The sequence below is a fragment of the Bufo bufo genome, chromosome 5 (assembly GCF_905171765.1).
Source record: "Bufo bufo chromosome 5, aBufBuf1.1, whole genome shotgun sequence".
Classification (NCBI taxonomy): Eukaryota; Metazoa; Chordata; class Amphibia; order Anura; family Bufonidae; genus Bufo; species Bufo bufo.
Genome location: NC_053393.1, coordinates 178,484,052 through 178,509,187, shown reverse-complemented (window position 1 = coordinate 178,509,187; position 25,136 = coordinate 178,484,052). Strand labels below are relative to the sequence as shown.

The 25,136-nt window shown below is 45.6% G+C and overlaps 1 protein-coding gene across 2 annotated transcripts in view; it reads right to left on the bottom strand.

Annotated features, from left to right (window-relative positions):
- Nucleotides 1–25,136, bottom strand: part of CEP192 (centrosomal protein 192) — a 184,635-nt gene that overhangs the window by 28,013 nt on the left and 131,486 nt on the right. For both annotated transcript variants that reach the window (XM_040432242.1, XM_040432243.1), the window contains exons 36-42: nucleotides 23,517–23,626; nucleotides 22,474–22,615; nucleotides 18,011–18,159; nucleotides 10,278–10,401; nucleotides 10,092–10,197; nucleotides 9,726–9,924; nucleotides 6,429–6,508 (exon numbers count right to left, since the gene is read on the bottom strand). In XM_040432242.1, coding sequence (XP_040288176.1) covers nucleotides 6,429–6,508; nucleotides 9,726–9,924; nucleotides 10,092–10,197; nucleotides 10,278–10,401; nucleotides 18,011–18,159; nucleotides 22,474–22,615; nucleotides 23,517–23,626 — 910 coding nt within the window. The remainder of the gene's footprint in view (nucleotides 1–6,428; nucleotides 6,509–9,725; nucleotides 9,925–10,091; nucleotides 10,198–10,277; nucleotides 10,402–18,010; nucleotides 18,160–22,473; nucleotides 22,616–23,516; nucleotides 23,627–25,136) is intronic.

Here is a 25,136-nt window from a genome sequence, read left to right as displayed (position 1 = left end):
ATGGCGGTGGATCAGAAGGCTCCGAACCGACCGATGAAGGAGCTGGCGCTTTTCTGACGGAAGCCGAACCTCCGCTGCATCTGTATCCAGAAGCATCCCCAGAAAGATCAGTTGCCTGGATGGAACAAGTGAGGATTTGGGAAGATTGATAATCCAACCGAACCAGCGTAAGGTTTGTAGCGAGAGGTCCACACTGGCGGATGTCAGTGACAGAGAGGGTGCCTTGATAAGGAGATCGTCCAAATATGGAAGAAGAAAAACTCCCCTGGAACGAAGTAAGGCGAGGACAGGGGCAAGGACCTTTGTGAAAACGCGAGGGGCCGTCGCCAGCCCGAAGGGGAGAGCAACAAACTGGTAGTGGTCGGACCCCACTGCAAAGCGCAGAAAGCACTGATGACACCGAGCGATCGGAATATGAAGGTAGGCGTCCTGGATGTCGATAGAGGCCAGGAACTCCCCTTTTTCCAGAGAGGCCACCACCGACCTGAGAGACTCCATCCGGAATCGCTGAAGATGAAGGAAACTGTTTAACCGTTTTAGATCCAGAATGGGACGAACCGAGCCTTCTTTTTTGGGGACCACAAAAAGGTTCGAATAGAACCCCTTGAATCTTTCTTCCATAGGAACCGGAGCGATGACCCCCTTTGTCCAGAAGGGTGCGAGTGGCAGTAAAGAAATCGGCCGCCCCTTGGGGATCCCGGGGAACCCGGGAGCGAAAGAACCGAACTGGGGGGAGGGACGCAAACTCGAGTTTGTACCCGGAAGACACAACCTCGAGAGCCCAGGCGTCAGAGACGTGCGCCTGCCAGAAGTCCCTGAACAGGAGGAGTCGTCCCCCCAAACGGGTGGGTGGGGGTGCATCTTCAGGTAGGGTTCTGCTTGGTCACGGGAGGGCGAGCAGGCTGTGACTTGCGCCAGGAGGGCTGGGTCCAAAAAAAAGGTTTCTTACGTCTGTCTTGGACAGGGTTAGGGGATGGACCTGAAGTGGTGCGAGGTGCGTGAGCCCTGCGGGAAGACTTGAAGCGAGAAAAGGTGGGACGGCCTCGAGTGGTGCTCCTAGTCCTAGATTGGGGAAGATGCGTACTCTTCCCCCCCGTGGCTTCGGAGATGATTTCATCCAAGCGGGTCCCGAACAATCGAGAACCAGTGAAGGGAAGGCCAGTAAGAGACCGCTTTGACGTGGAGTCCGCCGTCCAAACCTTTAACCAAAGCTCCCTCCTAGCCGAAACGGCCAGGGCAGACGAACGGGCTATGAGAGCCCCCGCATCAAGGGATGCCTCACAGACGAATTTGCCGGCTTGAACGATAAGTTGGGCTAGAGCACGGAGGTCCTGAATAGGGACGTCGGACTCAAGCTCCTGATCCAGCTGAGACGCCCACTCTGAAACCGCTTTTCCAGCCCAAGCGGAAGCAAAGACCGGCCTGAGGGCGGAACCGGAGGCTGCAAAGATACCTTTGGTAATGGCCTCTATACGGCGATCCTCAGTGGATTGTAAGGAGGAGCCATCTGCTACGGGAATAGCCGTGCTTTTGGACAAACGGGCCACAGGGGGGTCGACTTTAGGTGGTGATGCCCAGTTTGTAATGCAATCCGCCGGGAATGGATAACAGATATCCAACTTCTTAGGCGGGGTAAAACGGGCATCAGGACGGGCCCAGGCCTTAGAAACCACCGACGAGAAGTCAGCGTGGAGGGGAAAAACCGCAGACGCCTGTTTTTGGCGAAAAAAGGAAACACTGTTTTTTTCAGAATTAGGAGGATCATCGTGAATCTTAAAGGTATCACGAATATTGTTAATAAGATGGCCCACGGCAGAAGCCAGTTTTGAAGGCAAGGCCGAGTCCATATCCCAATCTGAATCAACTAGTTCCCCTTCAGAGGGCATATCCTGTAAGGAGGAAGGGCCCGACTGAGAGCGCACCCTTGGGGGTGATACTGAAGCATCCGAGGATGATAGGCGCTCCTCCCTGGACCGCTTCTGGGGTTGACGGGCTCTGGAGGTGTCGCCTGGAGAGAGGGACTCAGACTGGTCAGCTAAGATAGCGGACCCGGAGGGCCCAGCAGGGGAATTATCCGGCTGCGATAAGGGAAATGCATCTGCAAGGCGGCCCACAACGCTAGTGAGACTGACCACAGCCTGGGAAAGGGATCTAGCCCAGTCAGGGGGATCCAAGAGGCCAGGGGGTGACACAACAGATGGCGGACCCTGTAATGGGGCTTGGCAAGCCGAGCAATGCGGGTCAGGCTGCCCTTGAGGAAGGGGCGCCTTACATGCGGTGCAGGTATGATACCAAGGTCCAGCAGGCGCTGAGGGGTCAGACATGTTGGCTGGAAGTAATATAAAAGCGTCCAGGCCAGGGGGCTGCAGTGCTAGAAGGGGTCAACAGTCCTACCAGGTCACAGTGGGAGCAGACGGCAACAGCAGCAGCAACACCTGAGGTAACGATCCGTCCTGAGAGCAGGCAGGCACGAAGAGGAGGCGGGGCTAGCGAGGAGCGGGAAGAAAAGACGTCCGCCCCCCGACTGAAGCCTAACATGCACAGGAGAAGCGGAACGAAGCTCCGCCCCCCGCTGAAACTTTTGCGCTCGCGATTCAAAAATATACCGCCGAAGTCCCGCAGAATATTGCCCCCCGTCCGCCTCCTTCAGGCCTCTGGTAAAAAAAATAAAAAAAAAAAAATTAATAAAATAAAATCTTTAGCAAAGACAGCTCTGCAGTGCAGAGAGTGTCTTGCCTCCTTGACACTAAGCAAAAAACTGGTAGTCTCTCTCTCCAGGCTGAGGGTATAGCTGCTGGAGGAGGGGCTTAACAGTCTTTCACTTAGTGTCACGCCTCCTAGGGAGCTGAGCTATACCCAAGATTTCATGTGTCCCCCAAGGAATTGGGCGAGAAAATTGAGTTTTAATATATGCAAATGAGCCTCTAGGAGCAATGGGGGAGTTGCCCTTACACATTGATGCTCAGTTCCCTCTGCAACTGCTGCGACCTCTCCACTTTGATAGGGCCAGGTGCGATGAGGTTTTCACTGCCTGGCCCTGAGAAAGTGCAGAGGGTGCGGCCGTTGCAGAGAGAGCAGAGCCTCTAGGTTTAACAGCAGTGTCCTTCTTGTTGCTAAAGGCTCATTCGCATATACTAAAACATTTTCTGTGCACATGCAACAGGGTTTCCTCATGAATCGTGGGGATACATGGGAGAATGTAAATATTAAAAAAAAGGGAGTGTCAGCAGTTTTGACCGTGCAAACCTGACTGCACTAGGTAGAGGTCATGAAGAGGCAGGTTATCAAATCTTTGTAGCAGTTTTATTATCTGCAGGACGGAGAAACCGAAGTTTAAATTTCACCAGGCACAGTTTCTTAACCACCTCAGCCCCCAGTGCTTAAACACCCTTAAAGACCAGGCCACTTTTTACACTTCTGACCTACACTACTTTCACGGTTTATTGCTCGGTCATGCAACTTACCACCCAAATGAATTTTACCTCCTTTTCTTCTCACTAATAGAGCTTTCATTTGGTGGTATTTCATTGCTGCTGACATTTTTACTTTTTTTGTTATTAATCGAAATTTAACGATTTTTTTTGCAAAAAAATGACATTTTTCACTTTCAGTTGTAAAATTTGGAAAAAAAAACGAGATCCATATATAAATTTTGCTCTAAATTTATTGTTCTACATGTCTTTGATAAAAAAAAAATGTTTGGGTAAAAGTTAGCGTTTACAAACTATGGTACAAAAATTTGAATTTCCGCTTTTTGAAGCAGCTCTGACTTTCTGAGCACCTGTCATGTTTCCTGAGGTTCTACAATGCCCAGACAGTACAAACACCCCACAAATGACCCCATTTCGGAAAGTAGACACCCTAAGGTATTCACTGATGGGCATAGTGAGTTCATAGAACTTTTTATTTTTTGTCACAAGTTAGTGGAAAATGATTTTTTTTTTTTTTTTTTCTTACAAAGTCTCATATTCCACTAACTTGTGACAAAAAATAAAAAGTTCTATGAACTCACTATGCCCATCACGAAATACCTTGGGGTGTCTTCTTTCCAAAATGGGGTCACTTGTGGGGTAGTTATACTGCCCTGGCATTCTAGGGGCCCAAATGTGTGGTAAGGAGTTTGAAATCAAATTCTGTAAAAACTGACCAGTGAAATCCGAAAGGTGCTCTTTGGAATATGGGCCCCTTTGCCCACCTAGGCTGCAAAAAAGTGTCACACATCTGGTATCTCTGTATTCAGGAGAAGTTGAGGAATGTGTTTTGGGGTGTCATTTTACATATACCCATGCTGGGTGAGATAAATATCTTGGTCAAATGCCAACTTTGTATAAAAAAATGGGAAAAGTTGTCTTTTGCCAAGATATTTCTCACCCAGCATGGGTATATGTAAAATGACACCCCAAAACACATTCCCCAACTTCTCCTGAGTACGGCGATACCAGATGTGTGACACTTTTTTGCAGCCTAAATGCGCAAAGGGGCCCACATTCCTTTTATGAGGGCATTTTTAGACATTTGGATCCCAGACTTCTTCTCAGGCTTTAGGGCCCCTAGAATGCCAGGGCAGTATAAATACCCCACATGTGACCCCATTTTGGAAAGAAGACACCCCAAGGTATTCAATGAGGGGCATGGCGAGTTCATAGAATTTTTTTTTTTTGGCACAAGTTAGCGGAAATTGATTTTATTTATTTTTTTCTCACAAAGTCTCCCGTTCCGCTAACTTGGGACAAAAATTTCAATCTTTCATGGACTCAATATGCCCCTCACGGAATACCTGGGGGTGTCTTCTTTCCGAAATGGGGTCACATGTGGGGTATTTATACTGCCCTGGCATTCTAGGGGCCCTAAAGCGTGAGAAGAAGTCTGGAATATAAATGTCTAAAAAATTTTACGCATTTGGATTCCGTGAGGGGTATGGTGAGTTCATGTGAGATTTAATTTTTTGACACAAGTTAGTGGAATATGAGACTTTGTAAGAAAAAAAAAATAATTTCCGCTAACTTGGGCCAAAAAAATGTCTGAATGGAGCCTTACAGAGGGGTGATCAATGACAGGGGGGGTGATCAATGACAGGGGGGTGATCAGGGAGTCTATATGGGGTGATCACCACAGTCATTGATCATGCCCCTGTAAGGCTCCATTCAGACGTCCGTGTGCGTTTTGCGGATCCGATCCATCTATCAGTGGATCCGTAACAATCATGCGGACGTCTGAATGGAGTTTTACAGGGGGTTGATCAATGACAGGGGGGTAATCAATGACAGGGGGGTGATCAGGGAGTCTATATGGGGTGATCACCACAGTCATTGATCACTCCCCTGTAAGGTTCCATTCAGACGTCCGTATGCGTTTTGCGGATCTGATCCATCTATCAGTGGATCCGTAAAAATCATGCGGACATCTGAATGGAGCTTTACAGGGGGGTGATCACCACAGTCATTGATCATGCCCCTGTAAGGCTCCATTCAGACGTCCGTGTGTGTTTTGCGGATCCGATCCATCTATCAGTGGATCCGTAAAAATCATGCGGACGTCTGAATGGAGCTTTACAGGGGTGTGATCGGACATCTGAATGGAGCTTTACAGGGGGGTGATCACCACAGTCATTGATCATGCCCCTGTAAGGCTCCATTCAGACGTCCGTGTGCGTTTTGCGGATCCTATCCATCTATCAGTGGATCCGTAAAAATCATGCGGACGTCTGAATGGAGCTTTACAGGGGTGTGATCAATGACAGGGGGGTAATCAATGACAGGGGGGTGATCAGGGAGTCTATATGGGGTGATCAGGGGTGAATAAGGGGTTAATAAGTGACGGGGGGGGGGGGGGGTGTAGTGTAGTGTGGTGCTTGGTGCAACATATTACTGAGCTACCTGTGTCCTCTGGTGGTCGATCCAAACAAAGGGGACCACCAGAGGACCAGGTAGCAGGTATATTAGACGCTGTTATCATGACAGCGTCTAATATACCTGTTAGGGGTTAAAAAAAATCACATCTCCAGCCTGCCAGCGAACGATCGCCGCTGGCAGGCTGGAGATCCACTTTCTTACCTTCCGTTCCCGTGAGCGCACGCGCCTGTGTGCGCGCATTCACAGGAAATCTCGGCCATCGCGAGAGGACACGCCGGCGCGTCCACTCGGAATGAATCAACCACCTCCAGGACGCGTCTGTGCGTACAGCGGTCCGGAGGTGGTTAATGAGCCCAGAAGGCGTTTCCACAGTATGAAGTGCTCTCTGCCCCTCCAAGTGACTGGTGTAGCATCCAGACCACTACAGCTGTTACCCAAAGCAGAGGGAGCAGCTGTCAAGCAGCTCAATGCAGATAGCACTTCACAGCCCTCTTTCCGTGAAAAATCTGGAATTTTTTTTTTTTTTTTTTAAATCCAACTTCTTTCAACTGAAAAAAAAAATTAAAAAAATCATACTTTAACATATGGCGGTGCAAAAGATGAAAGAAGCCATTTAATATCTTCATCACTTGGGTTTTCAATGTCCAAAAGTGTCTCTAAGGGGGAGAGAGGAGTGAAAGTAAGATATTCAGTTAACCAAGTCATCAATAAATGTGGGATGCAGGAAGCGTTATTCATAACATGTGCTCAAGATAAACACTTATTCTTAAAGAGCATCTGTCAGCAGATCTGTACCCATGAACCTGGCCGACCTGTTACATGTGCGCTTGGCAGCTGAAGACATCTGTGTTGGTCCCATGTTCATGTGTTCACATTGCTGAGAAAAATTATGTTTAAATACATTGAAATGAGCCTCTAGGAGAAAAGGGGGGGGGGGGGGGGGAGTTGCAGTTACTCCTATAGGCTTAGTTGTCTGCAACTGCCACGCCCTCTGCACTTTGATTGAGAGGCCCGGCAGTGTAAATGTCATCACGCCATCAAAGTGAAGAGGGCATGGCACTTGGAGAGAACAGAGCCTCTAGGGGTAATGGCAACGCCCCCGTTGCTCCTATAGGCTCATTTACACATATTAAAACATTTTTCTCAGCAATATGGGCACATAAACATGATACCAACACAGATGCCTTCAGCTGCTAAGCGCACATGTAACAGATCAGCCAGTTTCTTAGGTACAGGTCTGCTGACAGATGCCTTTAAAGGGAACTTGCCATCAGCTTTATGCTGACCTCACTGAGGGCAGTATAAAATAGTGACAGAAATGCTGATGTCAGCGGTGTGTCACTCATGAGATAAAAGTAAGTGGTTGCTGAGAACCAGCATCATAATCATTGCAGCCCAGGCCTTGGAAAGAGTGCAATCTACCTGAGAAGAGTCCTGGTTATCCATAATCTCCTGCTCTCTCATCCATCTGCTGATGATTGGCAGTTCTCTCCTAGAGAGAAAGGGAGAAAACTAGGTAGAAGACGGTCAGTCATCAGCAGGTGGGCGGGAGAGCAGGAATTCATGAATAACCAGGACTCTTCTCAGGTGGCCGGGACTCTTTTCCAGGCCCAGTCTGAAATGGTTGTGATGTTGGTTCTTGGCAACCACTTATTTTTAACTTTCAAATGACAGATCGCTGAAATCATCTCACCTGTCTCTACTTTATACTACCATTACTACGGGCAGCATAAAGTTGATGACCGGTTCCCTTTAAAAACATCTAACCCTTTCAGCCCCGGGTGATTTTCTGTTTTTACTCCCTGCCTTCATGCAGCCATTACTTAATTTTTCTGTTCACATAGCCGTATGAGGGCTTGATTTTTTTTTTTTTTCATGACAAGTTGTATTTTGTAATGGCACTATTTAATACTGCATAAAAAGTAGTGGGAAGCTGAAAAAAAATTCCAAATGAAGTGGAATTGGAAGAGAAATGCAACTCCGCAACAGTTTTTACAGCGTTCCCAGTGTGGAAAAAAGGTACAGTGCCCTTCATTCTCTGGGTCCGTACAATACTACCACATTTATATTGTTTTTCTTGTGTTTTAATACTTAAAGGGGTTGGCCACTTTCTGGCTAGTCTTCAGAAATGTGTGCTTAAAGGGGTATTCTCATGGCGCCTTTTCATACTTACCTGCTGCCAGCGCGCCGTTCACTTCCTGGATTCTGGCTGTGGGCAGGCTTCATCTTGATTGACGTCTTCTCTCGGCCGGGACACGCGCTGGACCGCCGCGAATGCGCCATGGTGACTTATCCCTGGCCAGTATAGTACAGAGCTGGCGTGCGTGTTCGCGGCTCTGTACTATTCTGGCCAGGAAGAAGTCACCATGGCGCATGTGCAGCGGCGTGCGCGTTCAGGACAGCAAGAGAAAAGAAGGAGTGAGAAAAGAAGGAGTCTTCTGCGCAAGTGCGGCCACAGGGATTCTGGAGAAGAGCGGTGGCCGTAACCAGGGGAGACCGAATGACAACAATGAGGTAAGTGGGGATGAATTTTCTCCTAAAGGGTGGGAATTAGTTAATCAAATATATTTACAAAAATGATCACTGTCAAATGATTGACAGATTTAACAATGATCATTATGATGGGAATACCCTTTAAGACAACTATGCAGTACTTACCAATATAACCTTTGTTGATAATCTGTGCCGTTTGCAGTATTTTAAAAGCCATGCACCCTTGCTGGGTAATTCTTTTGTGCTGTTCTCAGAGGTCCTGTCCATAATATGGCTGCTGATGGAGGGTCATATGACCAGACACATCACTCAGCCTCCTCAATTCTAACACCTGCACTAAACTCCCAATGGTGCAGTGTATTTGTAACATGATCCTCCATCAGCAGCCATTTTATGGACAGGGCCTCCGTGCATACGGCACAAAAGACTTGGCCAACAAGGGGACATACATTATGTAATATAGAAAATGGCACAGAATACCAAAGACTATACTAGTAAGTTCCATATAGTCATCTTAAACATACAGTGATCAACAGTAGACTGGAAGTGGCCAACAAAATAATTTATTCCATCACCATATTCTGACCCCCATAACTTTTTTATAGTTATGTCTACACAGCTGTGTGAGTGCTCATTTTAGCGGGATGATTTGTAGTTTTAGGCGATACCACGTTGGAGTGTGTACGACTGATAATTTTTCATTCCTTTTTTTTGGCGAGATGATGCAAAAAAAAAAAAAAAAAAGGCAAACTGCCCATTTTTATTTTATCCCTTTACACAGTTCTCTATATGGGATAAATGTTATAATATTTTAATAGTACGTGCGTTTTAGGGTGCAGGCATGCCTATGATAATTTTTTATTGTTTATTTTTAGTTCGATTATGGGAAAAGGATTTGAATGTTTGTATTTTAAAAAAATAAATAAAAATAATGTAATCAGATTGCTTTTCCCATAGACTAATGTCATTAGGGCATTTGTTGAACGGAAACTCTGTATATTCCAATGCAGTGCTGCCAACTGCAGGGCTAATCTGGACTATACCTGCAATAGGCTCGCCACCAAGGAACAGCTTCCCCGATCTCAGCTCCTCAATTGACCATGGCATCTGAGGGTGTTAAATGTTTGCGATCAGCTTCATCGCCGATCTCAGACATTAGCCCCGGGTGTCTGTTGTGTAAAGCAACAGAAACCAGCAGCTATGGCTTCTGCAACATTTTTTAAGTCACAACTTCAACTGTACATGTACAGCGGTGGTCGTGAACGGGTTAAATGGCTGCATTGGATTAAAGTCTAAAACCGTATTTACTCTGAGCACTACATGTGACATCCCACACACAGAAATAACGTGAGCATAGAATAACTCAGAAAAGAAAGTTACCTGAGCTTCCACCTGCAACAGTTCTAGGAAACACTACAGTACGATTCTTAAGTTCAATTTTGGATGAGGGAGATTTAGAGAGCGGTTTCGCTGCATGAACTGGTGTCTCCAGACTGGACGGTAACAGATACGATGACTTTGGTACTCCATTTGGAGACATAACTGAGAAGCCCTCGCTAGTTATCTGAACTTTCACAATCTGTGGCAAAATAAAAAAAACAGCACTGATAAGGAAATAAATGATATTATCAGTCTCAGAAACAGTGAGACCATAGACAACATGGCTGCTTCAGTTTGGTTTAATACTACAGCATAATAGGGAGAATTTTTTTAAAGCACCAAAGATTTCTACATATTATGAAGTACCTTTTGGCCAATGTCAGACTGAACATAGATCTGGCCATTCCATGGAAGCATGATTTGTTTTGTGGACAGCAAGGGATTTGGACTCACTACAATAACTGTATGGCCCCTAAAAAAAATTAAAAATTAAATGCATCAATAGCCCTAGTAGAGTCATGAAAAATTCAAAAACATAATAGTGTGACTTACCGAGGCTCAACATTTCCTTGTTGTGGCGAGATAGTGAGACAATGAGCAGGCCAAGACACATCAAACTGTAATGATTTTGGTGCATTATTCTCAATTTTTATATGGCCTGTTGCTGCCAAACCACCTGAAAAAAAAAAAAAAAAAAAAAATACGCAATCTGCGTTTACAAAAAACACACAGACTTAACAGCTTCATTGCTTGAGTGTATACCCCCTTCCTCATGAGGACAGTTTTTCGGTTTTAACAATGGCTTAATCAAACTGCAAATGACTAATTTCTGAGCCAACCTACATGTACCAGTATTTGATACATATACACACACACACTGACAATTGGGGGGGGATGTTTCTTTTTTTGTTAATTTTTTTCTGTTACGAAAGATTTAGACAAACATTTATAAAACCATTACTGTATGTTTATACTGTGAAAATGGATGCTATTTGTGTAAATGTGAAGTCTTGCAGTGGGCCCGGGCAACATACAAAGGACTGGAGTGCATTTTTGGCCTATTTTTCTATTGCTGGTTCTATGGCACCGTACTGCCAGTACATATGTTGTACATAGTTAACACAAGCCCCTTCAAAGTGACTTATGTTGTCCTGCTAAGGTATTCATTAGGGATGAGCGAATAGTGCGGGTTCATGTTGAATTGCGTTATGGATTCCGTTACCATGGACCACAACACAATGCCATGACGGAATGCCTTTAGAGGTATTCCGTCATAATAGAAGTTGGATGGATCCGTTTTGCAGCCCATAGACCTCTAATTCCATTATGCATTCTGTCATGGAATTGCGTTATGGTCCGTGGTAATAGAATCCATAACACAATTCAGCATATACCACAACCCGAACTTCAAAATAAGAAATTTGCTCATCCCTAGTATTCATCTTGGGGAAATTTGGATATTTGAAGCTTTTTTTTTTTACATTTTGTTTATAAAAAAAATATTCATGCATTTATATATTTTAAGCAGAAAAAAACAAAAACCTGCTATATTAAATATACCTACAGTTACCCTTTTTTTTAAGCAAAAAACAAAATGGTATATTTTACTCAGAAAATCTGCTATACTATTGCTAAAACTTTTTTATGAATGAAAAAGGGGGAAAAATATGTGTATGTTATCAGCTATACTACTAATACTAACCATAGAGATACATTATTTCACTTTATTTTATTTCACTTTATTTTATTTTTTTTAAATACAAAAAGGTGAACTACCCCTAGTAAGGACAGGAAAGGGTTAATTCACTGACTGCAGGCTCACAATTAAGTTTCCAGCTTGCAAGGGGCGCTCTCGCACCAAGAAGAGCACTCCCCACTGGCTCTTTCACTTTATACTGCGATGAATCATTGTAGCAGGGTGCTACAATGGCTAGTCTCAGACATACTCATTGTGTCCGCAGCTGTCTAATGACAGCGCAGTCACAGTGATCAGCAGCACTGGCAGATCGCAATGCAAGCCAACGCTTTCATACGCCGTATTACAGATAACAGCTTACCGCCATGACGTAAGCAAAAGGTTAATACAGTGCCTTGCAAAAGTATTCACCCCCTTGACTTTTTTTATTTTGGTGCCTCACAACCTAGAATTAACATGGATTGTTTGAGGATTTGCATCATTTAATTTACAGAACATGCCCACAACTATGAAGGTTTTTTTTAAATTTATTTTTATTGTGAAGCAAACAACAAATAGGACCAAATAAAAGAAAATTTTGATTTTTGTACTTACCATAAAATCAGTTTCTTGTTCAAAGCATTGGGGGACACAGTACCATGGGTATACACCCAGATACCACTAGAAGGCACTAGATAACAAAAAAGGTTGGCTCCGCCCAGGTGGGCTATACCCTCTCCACAGCACTAGGCTATTCAGTTTGTACCAATAGCAGTAGGAGAGCGAACAAAAGCTTAGAACCAACATGTCCTGGACCGCAAAAGGAAAAGCGAATCGCAGTCCGGTAACAGGGAGAATGAGAAGGAAAAAAAAAAAAAGGGTGGGATCTGTGTCCCCCAATGCATTGAACGAGAAACTGATTTTACGTTAAGTACAAAAATCCAATTTTCTCGTTAATGGCATTGGGGGACACAGTACTATGGGACGTCCAAAAGCAGTCCGAGGGTGGGAGTGAAATACCATGCAAAAAAAAAAAGGGTGCAGAGGAACCATGTGACCCAACAGGACCAGGAGAGACCCTAGCATGAAATGGTTCCAAAGAAAAAAAATGGGACCCCGTCAGGATCCCAAGGACAGGTGCCTGGGAAACCAGGCCTGCAGGAAGGAACAAAGGGAAACACCCAGCTCCACCTGAGGTGGGAAAAAAATAAAGCGCTATAAGGAGAAGGGACAGGACCAGATGTCCTGCGCGAGAATCAAGAGTTGACCAAGAGTGCAATAGAGAGCCCGAGGAAGGATCTAGAAGAACCAGGGCTCCCCCTGAGGAAACAGGAGAGTAGCACAGCAACGTCTTTTGGAAACAACCTAGCACTCTGCTGACCAGTTTCCCAGTCCCGGCTGCTAAACATCCCCACAGCATGATGGTGCCACCACCATGTTTCACTGTGGGGATGGTGTTCTTTGGGTGATTTGAGGTGTTGGGTTTGTGTCAGACATAGCATTTTCTTTGATGGGCGAAAAGTTAAATTTTAGTCTCATCAGACCAGAACACCTTCCTCCATACATTTTGGGAGTCTCCCACATGCCTTTTCGCAAACTCACAACGTGCCTTTTTGTTTTTAGCTGAAATTAATGGCTTTCTTCTGGCCACTCTGCCATAAAGCCCAACTCTATGGAGCGTACGGCCTATTGTCGTCCTATGTACAGATACTCCAGTCTCTGCTGTGGAACTCTGCAGCTCCTCCAGGGTTACCTTAGGTCTCTCTGCTGCCTCTCTGATTAATGTCCTCCTTGCCCGGTCTGAGTTTTCGTGGGCGGCCGTATCTTGGCAGGTTTGCTGTTGTGCAATGTTCTTTCCATTTGGTTATGATAGATTTGATGGTGCTCCTGGGCATCATCAAAGATTTGGATATTTTTTTCCTAGAACCTAACCCTGACTTGTACTTCTCAACAACATTGTCCCATACTTGTTTGGAGAGTTCCTTGGTCTTCATGGCAGTGTTTGGTTAGTGATGCCTCTTGCTTAGGTGCTGCAGCCTCTGGGGCCTTTCAAAAAAGGTGTGTAAATATAATGACAGGTCATGTGACACTTAGATTGCACACAGGTGGACATCATTTCACTAATTATGTGACTTCTGAAGGTAATTGGTTGCACCATAGCTTTTTATGGGCTTCCTAACAAAGGGTGTGAAGACTTACGCACAAGCCAATTTTCTAAACAATAGTTTTATTTATATATTTTTCTCATTTCACTTCACCAACTTAGACTATTGTGTTCTGATTCATCACATAAAATTCAGATTAACAAAACATTGAACTTAAGGCTGTAATGTAACAAAATACGAAAAAAGTCAAGGGGGTGAATAGCAAGGCACTGTACAAATCTGGATTATGAGACTTTCAATAAATATGTTCAAACTCGTCAATGGACTCTGTGGGAAGAAAGGTGCAGGGAGCTGGGTGGATTAAAATACTGAACAGTAATCATTTACCACAAAACCATACAACTTGCATTTTGTTCATTTAAATCCCTTCTCTATAGGGATCAGTGAACTTCACATTTTGAAGTTCAGGATTAGCCTGAATTCCGTTACCACGGAACATAAAGGAATTCCATGACGGAATGCACCACGGAAGCCAAGAATTCCGGTATGTTCTGTGGTAATGGATTCCATAACGGAATTCAGGCTAAACACGAACTTCAAAACATGAAGTTCGCTTATCCATACTTCTCTATGTTTAGGAGTCCAGTGGGCGGTCCTATCAGTTACTGCCAGCCAACTGTCTATACACACTGACAGGGAAAGCAGTCAGTCACTGAATAGGACAGTCCACCGGACTCTTAAAGGGTTTCTATCACTTCGTATGACATAATTAGCTGTCAGACACTAGCGATCTGCTAGTGTCTGCTCTGGCCAACCATCCTACTATAATCACTTGTGGGGCAGCGGTTTTGCTAAAAAACTAACTTTTATAAATATGCTAATGAGCCTCTAGGTGCTATGTGTGCGTCATTAGCACCTAGAGGCTCCGTCTACCTTCATACACAGCCACCGCCCAGCGCGTCCCTCCAGCCCGCCCATGTCCTCCTCCGTGTGACGCAGCGGACGAGTTCTCGCGCATGCGCCGTGCGCGGCTGTATTCGGCGCATTTGAGATCTCAGCTCGGAGCGGTCAGACATTCAATGCGCATGCGCGGCTGTATTCGGCGCATGCGCATTGAATGTCTGACCGCTCCGAGCTGAGATCTCAAATGCGCCGAATACAGCCGCGCACGGCGCATGCGCGAGAACTCGTCCGCTGCGTCACACGGAGGAGGACATGGGCGGGCTGGAGGGACGCGCTGGGCGGCGGCTGTGTATGAAGGTAGACGGAGCCTCTAGGTGCTAATGACGCCCACATAGCACCTAGAGGCTCATTAGCATATTTATAAAAGTTAGTTTTTTAGCAAAACCGCTGCCCCACAAGTGATTATAGTAGGATGGTTGGCCAGAGCAGACACTAGCAGATCGCTAGTGTCTGACAGCTAATTATGTCATACGAAGTGATAGAAACCCTTTAAGTATAGAAAGCACAGGGATTTGTATGAATAACCTAGAAATTATACCGAGTCCCATCCCACAAAACTATCAGTCTGTTCAGCTCCTCCTGCTGTAACAGGCTACCTGCAGATCAGATACAATCACAAACGCAACATGTTCTTGAAGGACAGAAGTGGCTCTGCCTTTGGTATCTCCCTCGTAGCGGCAGTACACTGTGAGGCTTGTTGTACATATGCGTCAAGAAGATTCAGCAGGCTGTTTCGGCCAGGAACAGCCCATTGGATCCATCCCTGCTGGGCAAAACGGTGCACTGCCGGAATTCTGTCTGGCCCCATTCACTATAATGGGGCTGGCTGAGATCCGGCAGCAACCCAGCAAGTATGCCGAGGAGCAACCGGACAAATAATGCTGCTGTAAACCAAGCCTTATTACAACTGTTTGTCCCATTTACTGGGATGAGCAGTTGTGGCTGCACTGCCGCTACAAGAGACACTGTGTGCAGTTAAATCGAAGACGACACAGCATTCTCATGTCCGCTCGGACCTCTTCATACAGAGGATTGGTGGAGGTGCCAGGAGTCAGACCCTCGCTGATCTGATAGCGATGACCTAGGACAGGTCATTATTATACCAATGCACAACCCTTTTTAGTTAAAGAATGCTACATTAAGACAGGCACTACAGACTCCCCATGCTATGTCCATAAAAGATTATATAAAAGAGTCATTAACTGGACAAAGTCGGTCTTATTACCATCGGCTTTGTTTCCCTGATCAAACTGCTGATCATACTATACGATTGCAGATTGTCACATCTTTGTAGTATTTGGGGATTCAGGATTTTGATGCCCTAAATCTGCAACCTCAATTGGTCAAATTTCAGTGTAAGGTGCATGACTGGTCTAGACTTCCAGTTACACTGGTTGGTTGGTTCATTCTCATTAAAATGATTCTGATGCCCCAACTACTCTATGTGCTCCAGAATGCTCCGGTTTGGGTCAGGCTTAGATTTTATTTGGAAAAAGGGTATCCCAAGTATCAAAGTGGAGACGCTGCAGAGGCCTAAAACACATCAGGGAATCACGGAACCAAACCCTTGGATATATTATTTAGCTGCCCAGATGCAACATCTCAGATGTTGGAGAGGGAGATAAGGTGTCTGTGAGAATTGTGCAGCATCTTGTCCTTAATACCAGTCTTGTTTCTGCCTTGGAGGAGGGGACCTTTCAGACTTAGGCTACACGCACACAACCGGTGTGTTTTGCGGTCCGCAAAACACGGATGGCGTCCATGGGTGTTCCGCAATTTGCGGAATGGCACGGACAGCCTTTAATATAACTGCCTATTCTTGTCCGCAAAGCACGGACAAGAATAGGACAGGTTATATTTTTTTTGTGGACCATGGAACGTAGCAATGGATGCGGACATAAGTCTCCAATTTGGGAGTCTCAAGGCATTACCGGTATCAAACTGTTGTATGCTGATGGGGTTTTTAAATATTCCTGCAATTAAAGCAAGAATTTAATTTACTGCAGACTTACTTCTATCAATATCTGCAACTGAGGCATGCTATTCATACACACACCGATCATGCAGCTAGTCATCCCATAGCGGAACTTCCTACGACTCATGGGCGTACAGGAGGAATAATCTCTTTACATTAGAAAAGTGTAATGAAGGCACAGTTTAAAAAGAATCATCTAAGGCTATGACAAATGGAAGGATGACATTACTGACCTAATGGAGGAGCAGGGGTGCTGCAGAATATTCCTGCTATTGCAGTTAGTGAGCGTCACCGTTTCACAACTATATCTTTTACATAGGGTGTATAAAATGCCAGTGATGTACAAGATGGGTTATAGACTTATGACTTGAGTCATAAATGTGGGGTGTCACCGGCAGGTTTAATCCACTTAGGCTGCTTTCACATGAGCGAGTTGTACACTCCGGACTCAGAGTGCGAGTATAAGACAGCTCACGTCCTGAACTTCTAACGCTGCCGGGGTCACATAGCATTATATTGATTTATGATGCTATGTAACCCTTACAGTTCTGGAATGTATTAGATAACACTGGCCTAATGCTGTCAGTGTTATCCAATACATTCCAGACCTCTAAGGGTTACACGATATCATAAATCAATATAATTCTATGTGACCCCGGCAGTGCTAGCAGTTCAGGACGGGAGCTGTCTTATACTCACGCTCCAAGTCCGGAGTGTACAACTTACTCGTGTGAAAGCGGCCTTAATCATTGGAATTGTCCCAGACTCAGATGCTATTGGACTGGTGAATGTTTTGGAGAAAATGTTTTATCTGAAATTGGACTCTTCTCCATTGATATGCACATTAGGATGTATAACTGAGCTCCCTGTGACAGTGGAGCATTAGCTATCTATTCTCACTCTTATTTACCAGGCCCAAAAAATATATATATTTTTATTTTATTTTTTAATAGGATTGCTCCTGATCCACTGACAGTACAAGAGTTTATTACTCAGGTTATTCAGTTAATCTGGTTGGAACGGTTTGTATATCATAAAAGGAAAGATGCCAAAAAAAGTGTAGGGATATCTTGGGAAAAAAAACAGACAGATTGATACTTCCAGTTTGACATCTTAAGTTATGAGGACATATCGGAGGTCTTGTCATTACTCCTTTACGGAAGAAGACTGACGAGTAGTGGTAGATGGTCCTCCTAATACTAGACACATTCAGGTTGTATTTCTAATTGCTTAGTAGACAGTGTGTCCCTGGTGAATATATACTTAACTGTATGGGAATGCATGCGATAAAGGGGGTCATTTAGATGCATTTCAGGCACAGATGGCGGTGAAACTTTTTGTATTTTTATTTGCTTTGTTTTGTATGACCAAAAACTCTAAAAACATCTATATAAAACGAGGTACTATAGGAATAAGAAGCCTTCGTTTACAGATACTACATATACATTATAGCACTGACCGGAGTACCCACAATAGGCATTAATGAATGCTAATCAATAAGGTATCACTTGTATCCCCCCCAACCCTATAGAAAAGGAACTAATATACATTGAGAAATGACACATACCAACAGTAGGGGCTCTCAGCACAAGGACCTCTGGCTGGACAGTCCATGAACGTTGCTCAGGAATGGTATTTTGAGAGGAGACAGAGTTTGGTAACAGCGGTCCTTGTGGGCCTTTGACAGGTAATACATCTAGTGATGTATTGCTAGGGCTACATTTATGAAAAAGGAAAAAAGGTTAAATACAATTACATAAAACATTCTGTGGTAAGTTGTACTTAAAGGGGTTATCCGGCAATTTATATTGAGGACTTATCCTCTTGTCGAGGCCTATTCCTAGGCCATGTGACGTCATATTCATTAGTCACATGGCCTAGGCACAGCTCAGCCCCATTAAAGTGAATGGGGCTGAGCTGCAATACCAAGCACAGCCGCTGAAAAATTTACATCACATTGCTTGGAAAGCTGCCAGACCGCTGGGTAATCCTCTTTAAATGGTTTCCCTGGTAATAATGGCAGTTTACCAAATGCCAGCAGCTGGCCGCATTAAGCGGGAATGCCGGTCCCTGCGTGATTTTCTTCCAGTGCATGGTCACATGCTCTGCTGCAGCCAATTACTGGCTTCAGAGGTGACATACTGCTGGCAGCCACATCACTGCTGAAGCCAGTCATTGGCTGCAGCAGAGCAAGTGATCTTGACCATACAGCACTAGAAAAAACACTGTGGGGACCAGAAGATGGAGACTCCAGCAGCAGATGAGGACTGGAGTGGCGGGGAGAAGTTAAGTATGAATCCTTAGCTTAGTGGGGCAGGCTGCTAGCACAGGGTAAAATTTAATTATTACAAAAGAACCCCTTTAAGATCCCCAAAACAAAATATGGTATTGCTGGAAAGAGAAGAGTCTAGAGTCTGATTTAGAAGGTGTTGGCCCTGCTCCATCTTTTTTATTAAGATTAGGCGATAACTCACCGGAACTCCAGAAAATGCTTTGCCCTGCGCGATTTAGCAGAGGGCAAAGGAGAGCATTGGAGCATCAACAGAACCCGGACAACCCCTTTAATAACTGCAAACTTTTAAAATAATAAATTTTTTAATGAAAGCTCACTCTGATGGGTAGTGTACAAATTGATTAAACATATATAGGCTGAGTTCACATCAGCGTTCAGCCTTTCCGTTCTCCTGCTCTGTTATAGCAGCAGGAGAATCGCAAAGGCAGAATTGTCACATAATTGAGCCGAACGGTGCCTGCGGACGCGGACCCCATAGACCAGTGCTTCTCAACCTTTCTAAAGCCGTGACCCCTTAATACAGTTCCTCATGTTGTGGTGACTCCCAACCATTACATTTTTTTCCTTGCTACGTCATAACTAATTTTGCTACTGTTATGAATTGTAATGTAAATATCTGATATGCAGGATGTATTTTTATTGCTACTTGAACATAATTAAAGCAGAGTAATTAATCACAAAGACATCCACAGATCCCTCCTCCCCTAAACAGTGCCATCCACAGATCCCTCCTCCCCTAAACAGTGCCATCCACAGATCCCCCCTCCCCTAAACAGTGCCATCCACAGATCCCCCCTCCCCTAAACAGTGCCATCCACAGATCCCCCCTCCCCTAAACAGTGCCATCCACAGATCTCCCCCCTAAACAGTGCCATCCACAGATCCCTCCTCCCCTAAACAGTGCCATCCACAGATCCCCCCTCCCCTAAACAGTGCCATCCACAGATCCCCCTCCCCTATACAGTGCCATCCACAGATCCCCCTCCCCTATACAGTGCCATCCACAGATCCCTCCTCCCCTAAACAGTGCCATCCACAGATCCCTCCTCCCCTAAACAGTGCCATCCACAGATCCCTCCTCCCCTAAACAGTGCCATCCACAGATCCCTCCTCCCCTAAACAGTGCCATCCACAGATCCCTCCTCCCCTAAACAGTGCCATCCACAGATCCCTCCTCCCCTAAACAGTGCCATCCACAGATCCGCCTACAGTGCCATCCACAGATCCCCCTCCCCTAAACAGTGCCACCCACAGATCCCCCCTCCCCTAAAACAGTATTATCCACAGATCCCCCCTCCCCTAAACAGTGCCATCCACAGATCTCCCCCCTAAACAGTGCCATCCACAGATCCCCCCTAAACAGTGCCATCCACAGATCCCCCCTAAACAGTGCCATCCACAGATCCCCCCTAAACAGTGCCATCCACAGATCCCCCCTCCCCTAAACAGTGCCATGATGGCACTGTTTAGGGGAGGGGGGGGGGATCTGTGGATGGCACTGTTTAGGGGGGGGATCTGTGGATGGCACTGTTTAGGGGAGGGGGATCTGTGGATGGCACTGTAGGTGGATCTGTGGATGGCACTGTTTAGGGGGGGGATCTGTGGATGGCACTGTTTAGGGGAGGGGGATCTGTGGATGGCACTGTAGGTGGATCTGTGGATGGCACTGCCATCCACAGATCTCTCTCCCCGACGCTCACAGCAGTATATTTATAAACTAATCAGTAACTACTTTAACTTTAATCATTGCTCATTGCTGAGCTCTTTACTTGGATTATAATTTATTTGGATATGGGATATCTTACTTAGGCCTCTTTCACACTTGCGTTGTTGGGATCCGGCATGCACTTCCGTTGCCGGAGGTGCCTGCCGGATCCGGAAAAACGCAAGTGTACTGAAAGCATTTGAAGACGGAACCGTCTTCCAAATGCGTTCAGTGTTACTATGGCACCCAGGACGCTATTAAAGTCCTGGTTGCCATAGTAGGAGCGGGGAGCGGGGGAGCGGGGGAGCGGTATACTTACAGTCCGTGCGGCTCCCGGGGCGCTCCAGAATGACGTCAGAGCGCCCCATGCGCATGGATGACGTGATCCATGCGATCACGTGATCCATGCGCTTGGGGCGCCCTGACGTCACTCTGGAGCGCCCGGGGAGCCGCACGGACGGTAAGTATACTGCTCCCCCGCTCCCCGATACACTTACCATGGCTGTCAGGACTTTAGCGTCCCGGCAGCCATGGTAACCACTCTGAAAAAGCTAAATGTCGGCTCCGGCAATGCGCCGAAACGACGTTTAGCTTAAGGCCGGATCCGGATCAATGCCTTCCAATGGGCATTAATTCCGGATCCGGCCTTGCGGCAAGTGTTCCGGATTTTTGGCCGGAGCAAAAAGCGCAGCATGCTGCGGTATTTTCTCCGGCCAACAAACGTTCCGTACCGGAACTGAAGACATCCTGATGCATCCTGAACGGATTACTCTCCATTCAGAATGCATTAGGATAATCCTGATCAGGATTCTTCCGGCATAGAGCCCCGACGACGGAACTCTATGCCGGAAGACAATAACGCAGGTGTGAAAGAGCCCTTAGTCTTAGCTCCGGTAATAGCAGGCAGTGCGGGGGGCGGCGCTCACTCACTGACGTCACGCACCTGCCTGCTATTACGGGAGCTAAGACTAAGTAAAATATCCCATATCCAAATAAATTATAATCCAAGTAAAGAGCTCAGCAATGAGCAATGATTAAAGTTAAAGTAGTTACTGATTAGTTTATAAATATACTGCTGTGAGCGGCATGGCCCTGTATATTCTAACCCCCAGGCAAGCGTCCCTGTCACCATGGGAACGCCTGGGGGATAGAATATACCATCGGATCTTCTGAGTTACTCAGCCGCAAAACAAGCACCGGCTCTGCTTGGCCCCGGGCCAGCTCGGGGCCCCAACCAGCTCGGGGCCCCAAACAATTGCTTGTTTTGCCTGTCTGTTAGCGACGGGCCTGGACCCACAATAGGAAGCCTCAGGCGACCCCCCGGAAAGGGCCGATCGACCCCCAGGTTGAGAACCGCTGCCATAGACTATAGCTCAGAGGAAGAATTTTGAAGCAGAGAAAAGTTGTGCATGCAGGACTTTTGTCTCCGCTTCAAAAAATCTTCCTGAGCAGAAACCTAGCGGACCTCATTATAGTCTATGGGGTCCGTAGGCACCGTTCGGCTCAGTTATGTGCCGAATCTGCCCTTTCCGTTCTCCTACTCCTATAAAACGGAGCAGAAGAACGCTGATGTGATGAACTTTACTCTGTGCAACATTTTGATAAATTTGTTGGACAACCACTTTAAATAGGCAAGCCATTTTGTGCAGTTTCCGCGATGCCACTGTCCATATATTATGACCCCACCGTACCTACCTCACTTGCCACAATATATAATTTTTTTTTCTGACCAATGTTCTATGAGACTCTAGCACAGAGGTCTGAGATAATGCTGGTACAATGAACACCAGATAGGGGGTATGATTTCAGAGAATACGGCATAAAAAATTGATATTAACAACAACAATGCTAATAATAATCATTAAAATGTAGACCTGCAGGGTGGCTGCCAAATACTGCTTGGTATTTACTCTGTCCATTAATTACCATAAAAATAAATGCAGATTTAGGCAATGTTCACACAGTGCAGCTTTAGTTCCTGTTGAAATAAGAGTTGGTAAGCTTCGTTATTGAAAGGGATTTTCTGCATTACCTGGCCAAATTAATATTTAAACATGGGTGTAAAGATGCCCCATTATTCTCTTCTGAAGCACTTCCAAAAACAGAAAGTGTAACCTTGTGCATCGCCCCATAGAAATGCTGAACATCATTTGGTCTCTGAGGCAGATCATACACTAAAGAAAAAAAATACAAGACTCAGAACCTGCTTCAATATTCCCCATCTACACAGATACAAATATTTGAAGGCTGATAATACATGATTACTCATTGCAAAGATGAATCAATATTTCGGGGTTGAAATTAAAGTGGCTGCCTCTAGAGACTGATTGCACACTCAAGAATACGGCAATGTCCAATCGGCAGGTGTCAAACCGTTGTCTGCTCTGCACGGCTTTCTCTATGGGGCTGCATGGGTGGTCATACCAATGGCATGCAAGTAACCAAGGTCTCTCCTGGGAAAACCCCTATAAAGTTGAAGCCCAGTTTTTACATATTGATGACCTTCTGGACAGGTCATCAATATCAGATCAGTGAGGCTCTGTCACCCCCACAGGTCAGATGAATGGGGGCAGAGCTGCAGTACTCCAGCAAGGCCACTGCACCGTTAAAACAGGTGGACAAATAAGGTTTTGTATGAAAAATTTCCAAAAAGGTATAAAACATGGCTTTGTGTCTCCTTTACCAAAGCTACAAAATCAGGATGAATATGGGTCCTTATGGTGGCAGACACATGTTTTGTATAAGGCTACATTTATAGGGATGTGTGTGGTCTACGAGACAGCCAAAGATGGCCCAAGTCAGCTAAACTCACTTTATCATGAAGCAAGTTCCAGCCCAGACACATGAACCACAGGAGGGTTGGAACTCACAGCACCCTAGATCAACAAGATGCAGTAAGTTCTGCTTACATGAACCCCTGTTGGTCCGGGAAATGTGGCCGTCGAACGTAAAGGATTTCACGTACTGCACATAGCCATGGTAAGTCGCAAAATTACATTGGGGGAGGGGGGGGGGGTAGAAATACAAAAACTAGCTGTATCAATATTTCTATTACACAGAAAACATTTGCCTTACCTTCAGACACAAGCTGCTCACCACGAAACTCCTCATCAAATCTTAAATTTTTTAACTTTGCATTCTCTGCCATGTATTTTTGGGCAGACTCAGGCTTGTACTGCAGCGCTCTGTTGTAAAATGAACTGGTGTTAAAAGGAACAGGGTACTGGAATACTATTAATTGATCAACCTCAACTGCTCTAGATCATGCAGTAAAGTTATTACTTGTATATGATACAGAATATACCAATTATTTTATGATGCATTTGAAAATAACACCCAAGTTGATGAATACATTGTAATAAAAATGTGTGTGATGTGGGAGTAAAACCAGGAAACCCTACTAGAAAAAATTCTTCTGTTATTGAAGAGTCTATGGCAATCAGCTCATTAGCACAGCTATAGCCTGTGGTGATCAGCTGTTATCAAGGGGTTAAAGGGAATCTGTCACTAGCAATTTACCAATTTATTTTTTTCATGAATCCATGTTTAACAGAGTACCTTTTTTCCATCTGTCTGATTCTTTTGATTGTCAGTCTCGTCATTTCTTCAAAAACTCGATTCTTATGATATGTAAATGACGCTGTAAGGAGCCCAGAGGGGCGTTCTTCTTTCTCCACGGTGCCCAGGAACGCCCCTCTGAAGTGCCGTGCCCGGCTAAATTTGAAAACGAATAACTCCTCCAAGTTCATTTAACTCGCCTCCCAGAGGCGCGGCTAAGTGCTCAACACCCCCCCCTCCTCAGCGCCGCGCTCTGCGGCAAACACCCCGATCCTCCTCTCGCCGGCATCCCAAATCCCGCGCAGGCGCAGTGCCGGCGATTGCCTGCGCTATAAGATGACTGAGGGCACTGCGCCTGCGCGGGATTTGGGATGCCGGCGAGAGGAGGATCGGGGTGTTTGCCGCAGAGCGCGGCGCTGAGGAGGGGGGGTGCTGAGCACTTAGCCGCGCCTCTGGGAGGCGAGTTAGATGAACTTGGAGGAGTTATTAGTTTTCAAATTTAGCCGGGCAGGGCACTTCAGAGGGGCGTTCCTGGGCACCGTGGAGAAAGAATAACGCCCCTCTGGGCTCCTTACAGCGTCATTTACATATCATAAGAATCGAGTTTTTGAAGAAATGACAAGACTGACAATCAAAAGAATCAGACAGATGGAAAAAAGGTACTCTGTTAAACATGGATTCATGAAAAAAAAAAAAATTGGTAAATTGCTAGTGACAGATTCCCTTTAAAGTTACAGATAGCCATACGCTGTTAAAGGGATTTTACTATATATATATATATTTTTTTTCTCTTTTCTTTATTCTCTGGATAGGTCATCAGTTTCTGATCGGAGAGGATCCAACACCCGGGACCCCGCTGATCAGCTGTTTGAGTAGGCACTGGCAGTGGTGCCACGGCTTTCTCTCACATCACAGAGCCCAGCGCTGTACATTGTATAGCAGCTGTGCTTAATATCACAACTCAGCCCCATTCACTTCAATGGTGCTGAGCTGTGCCAAAGCCATGTGACCCGAACGTGGTGTCAAATGGCCTAGGCCAGGGATTGGCAAACTGCGGCTCTCCAGATGTTGTAAAACTACAACTCCCAGTATGCCCAGTCTGCCTAAAGCTATCAGCAGGGCATGATGGGATTTGTA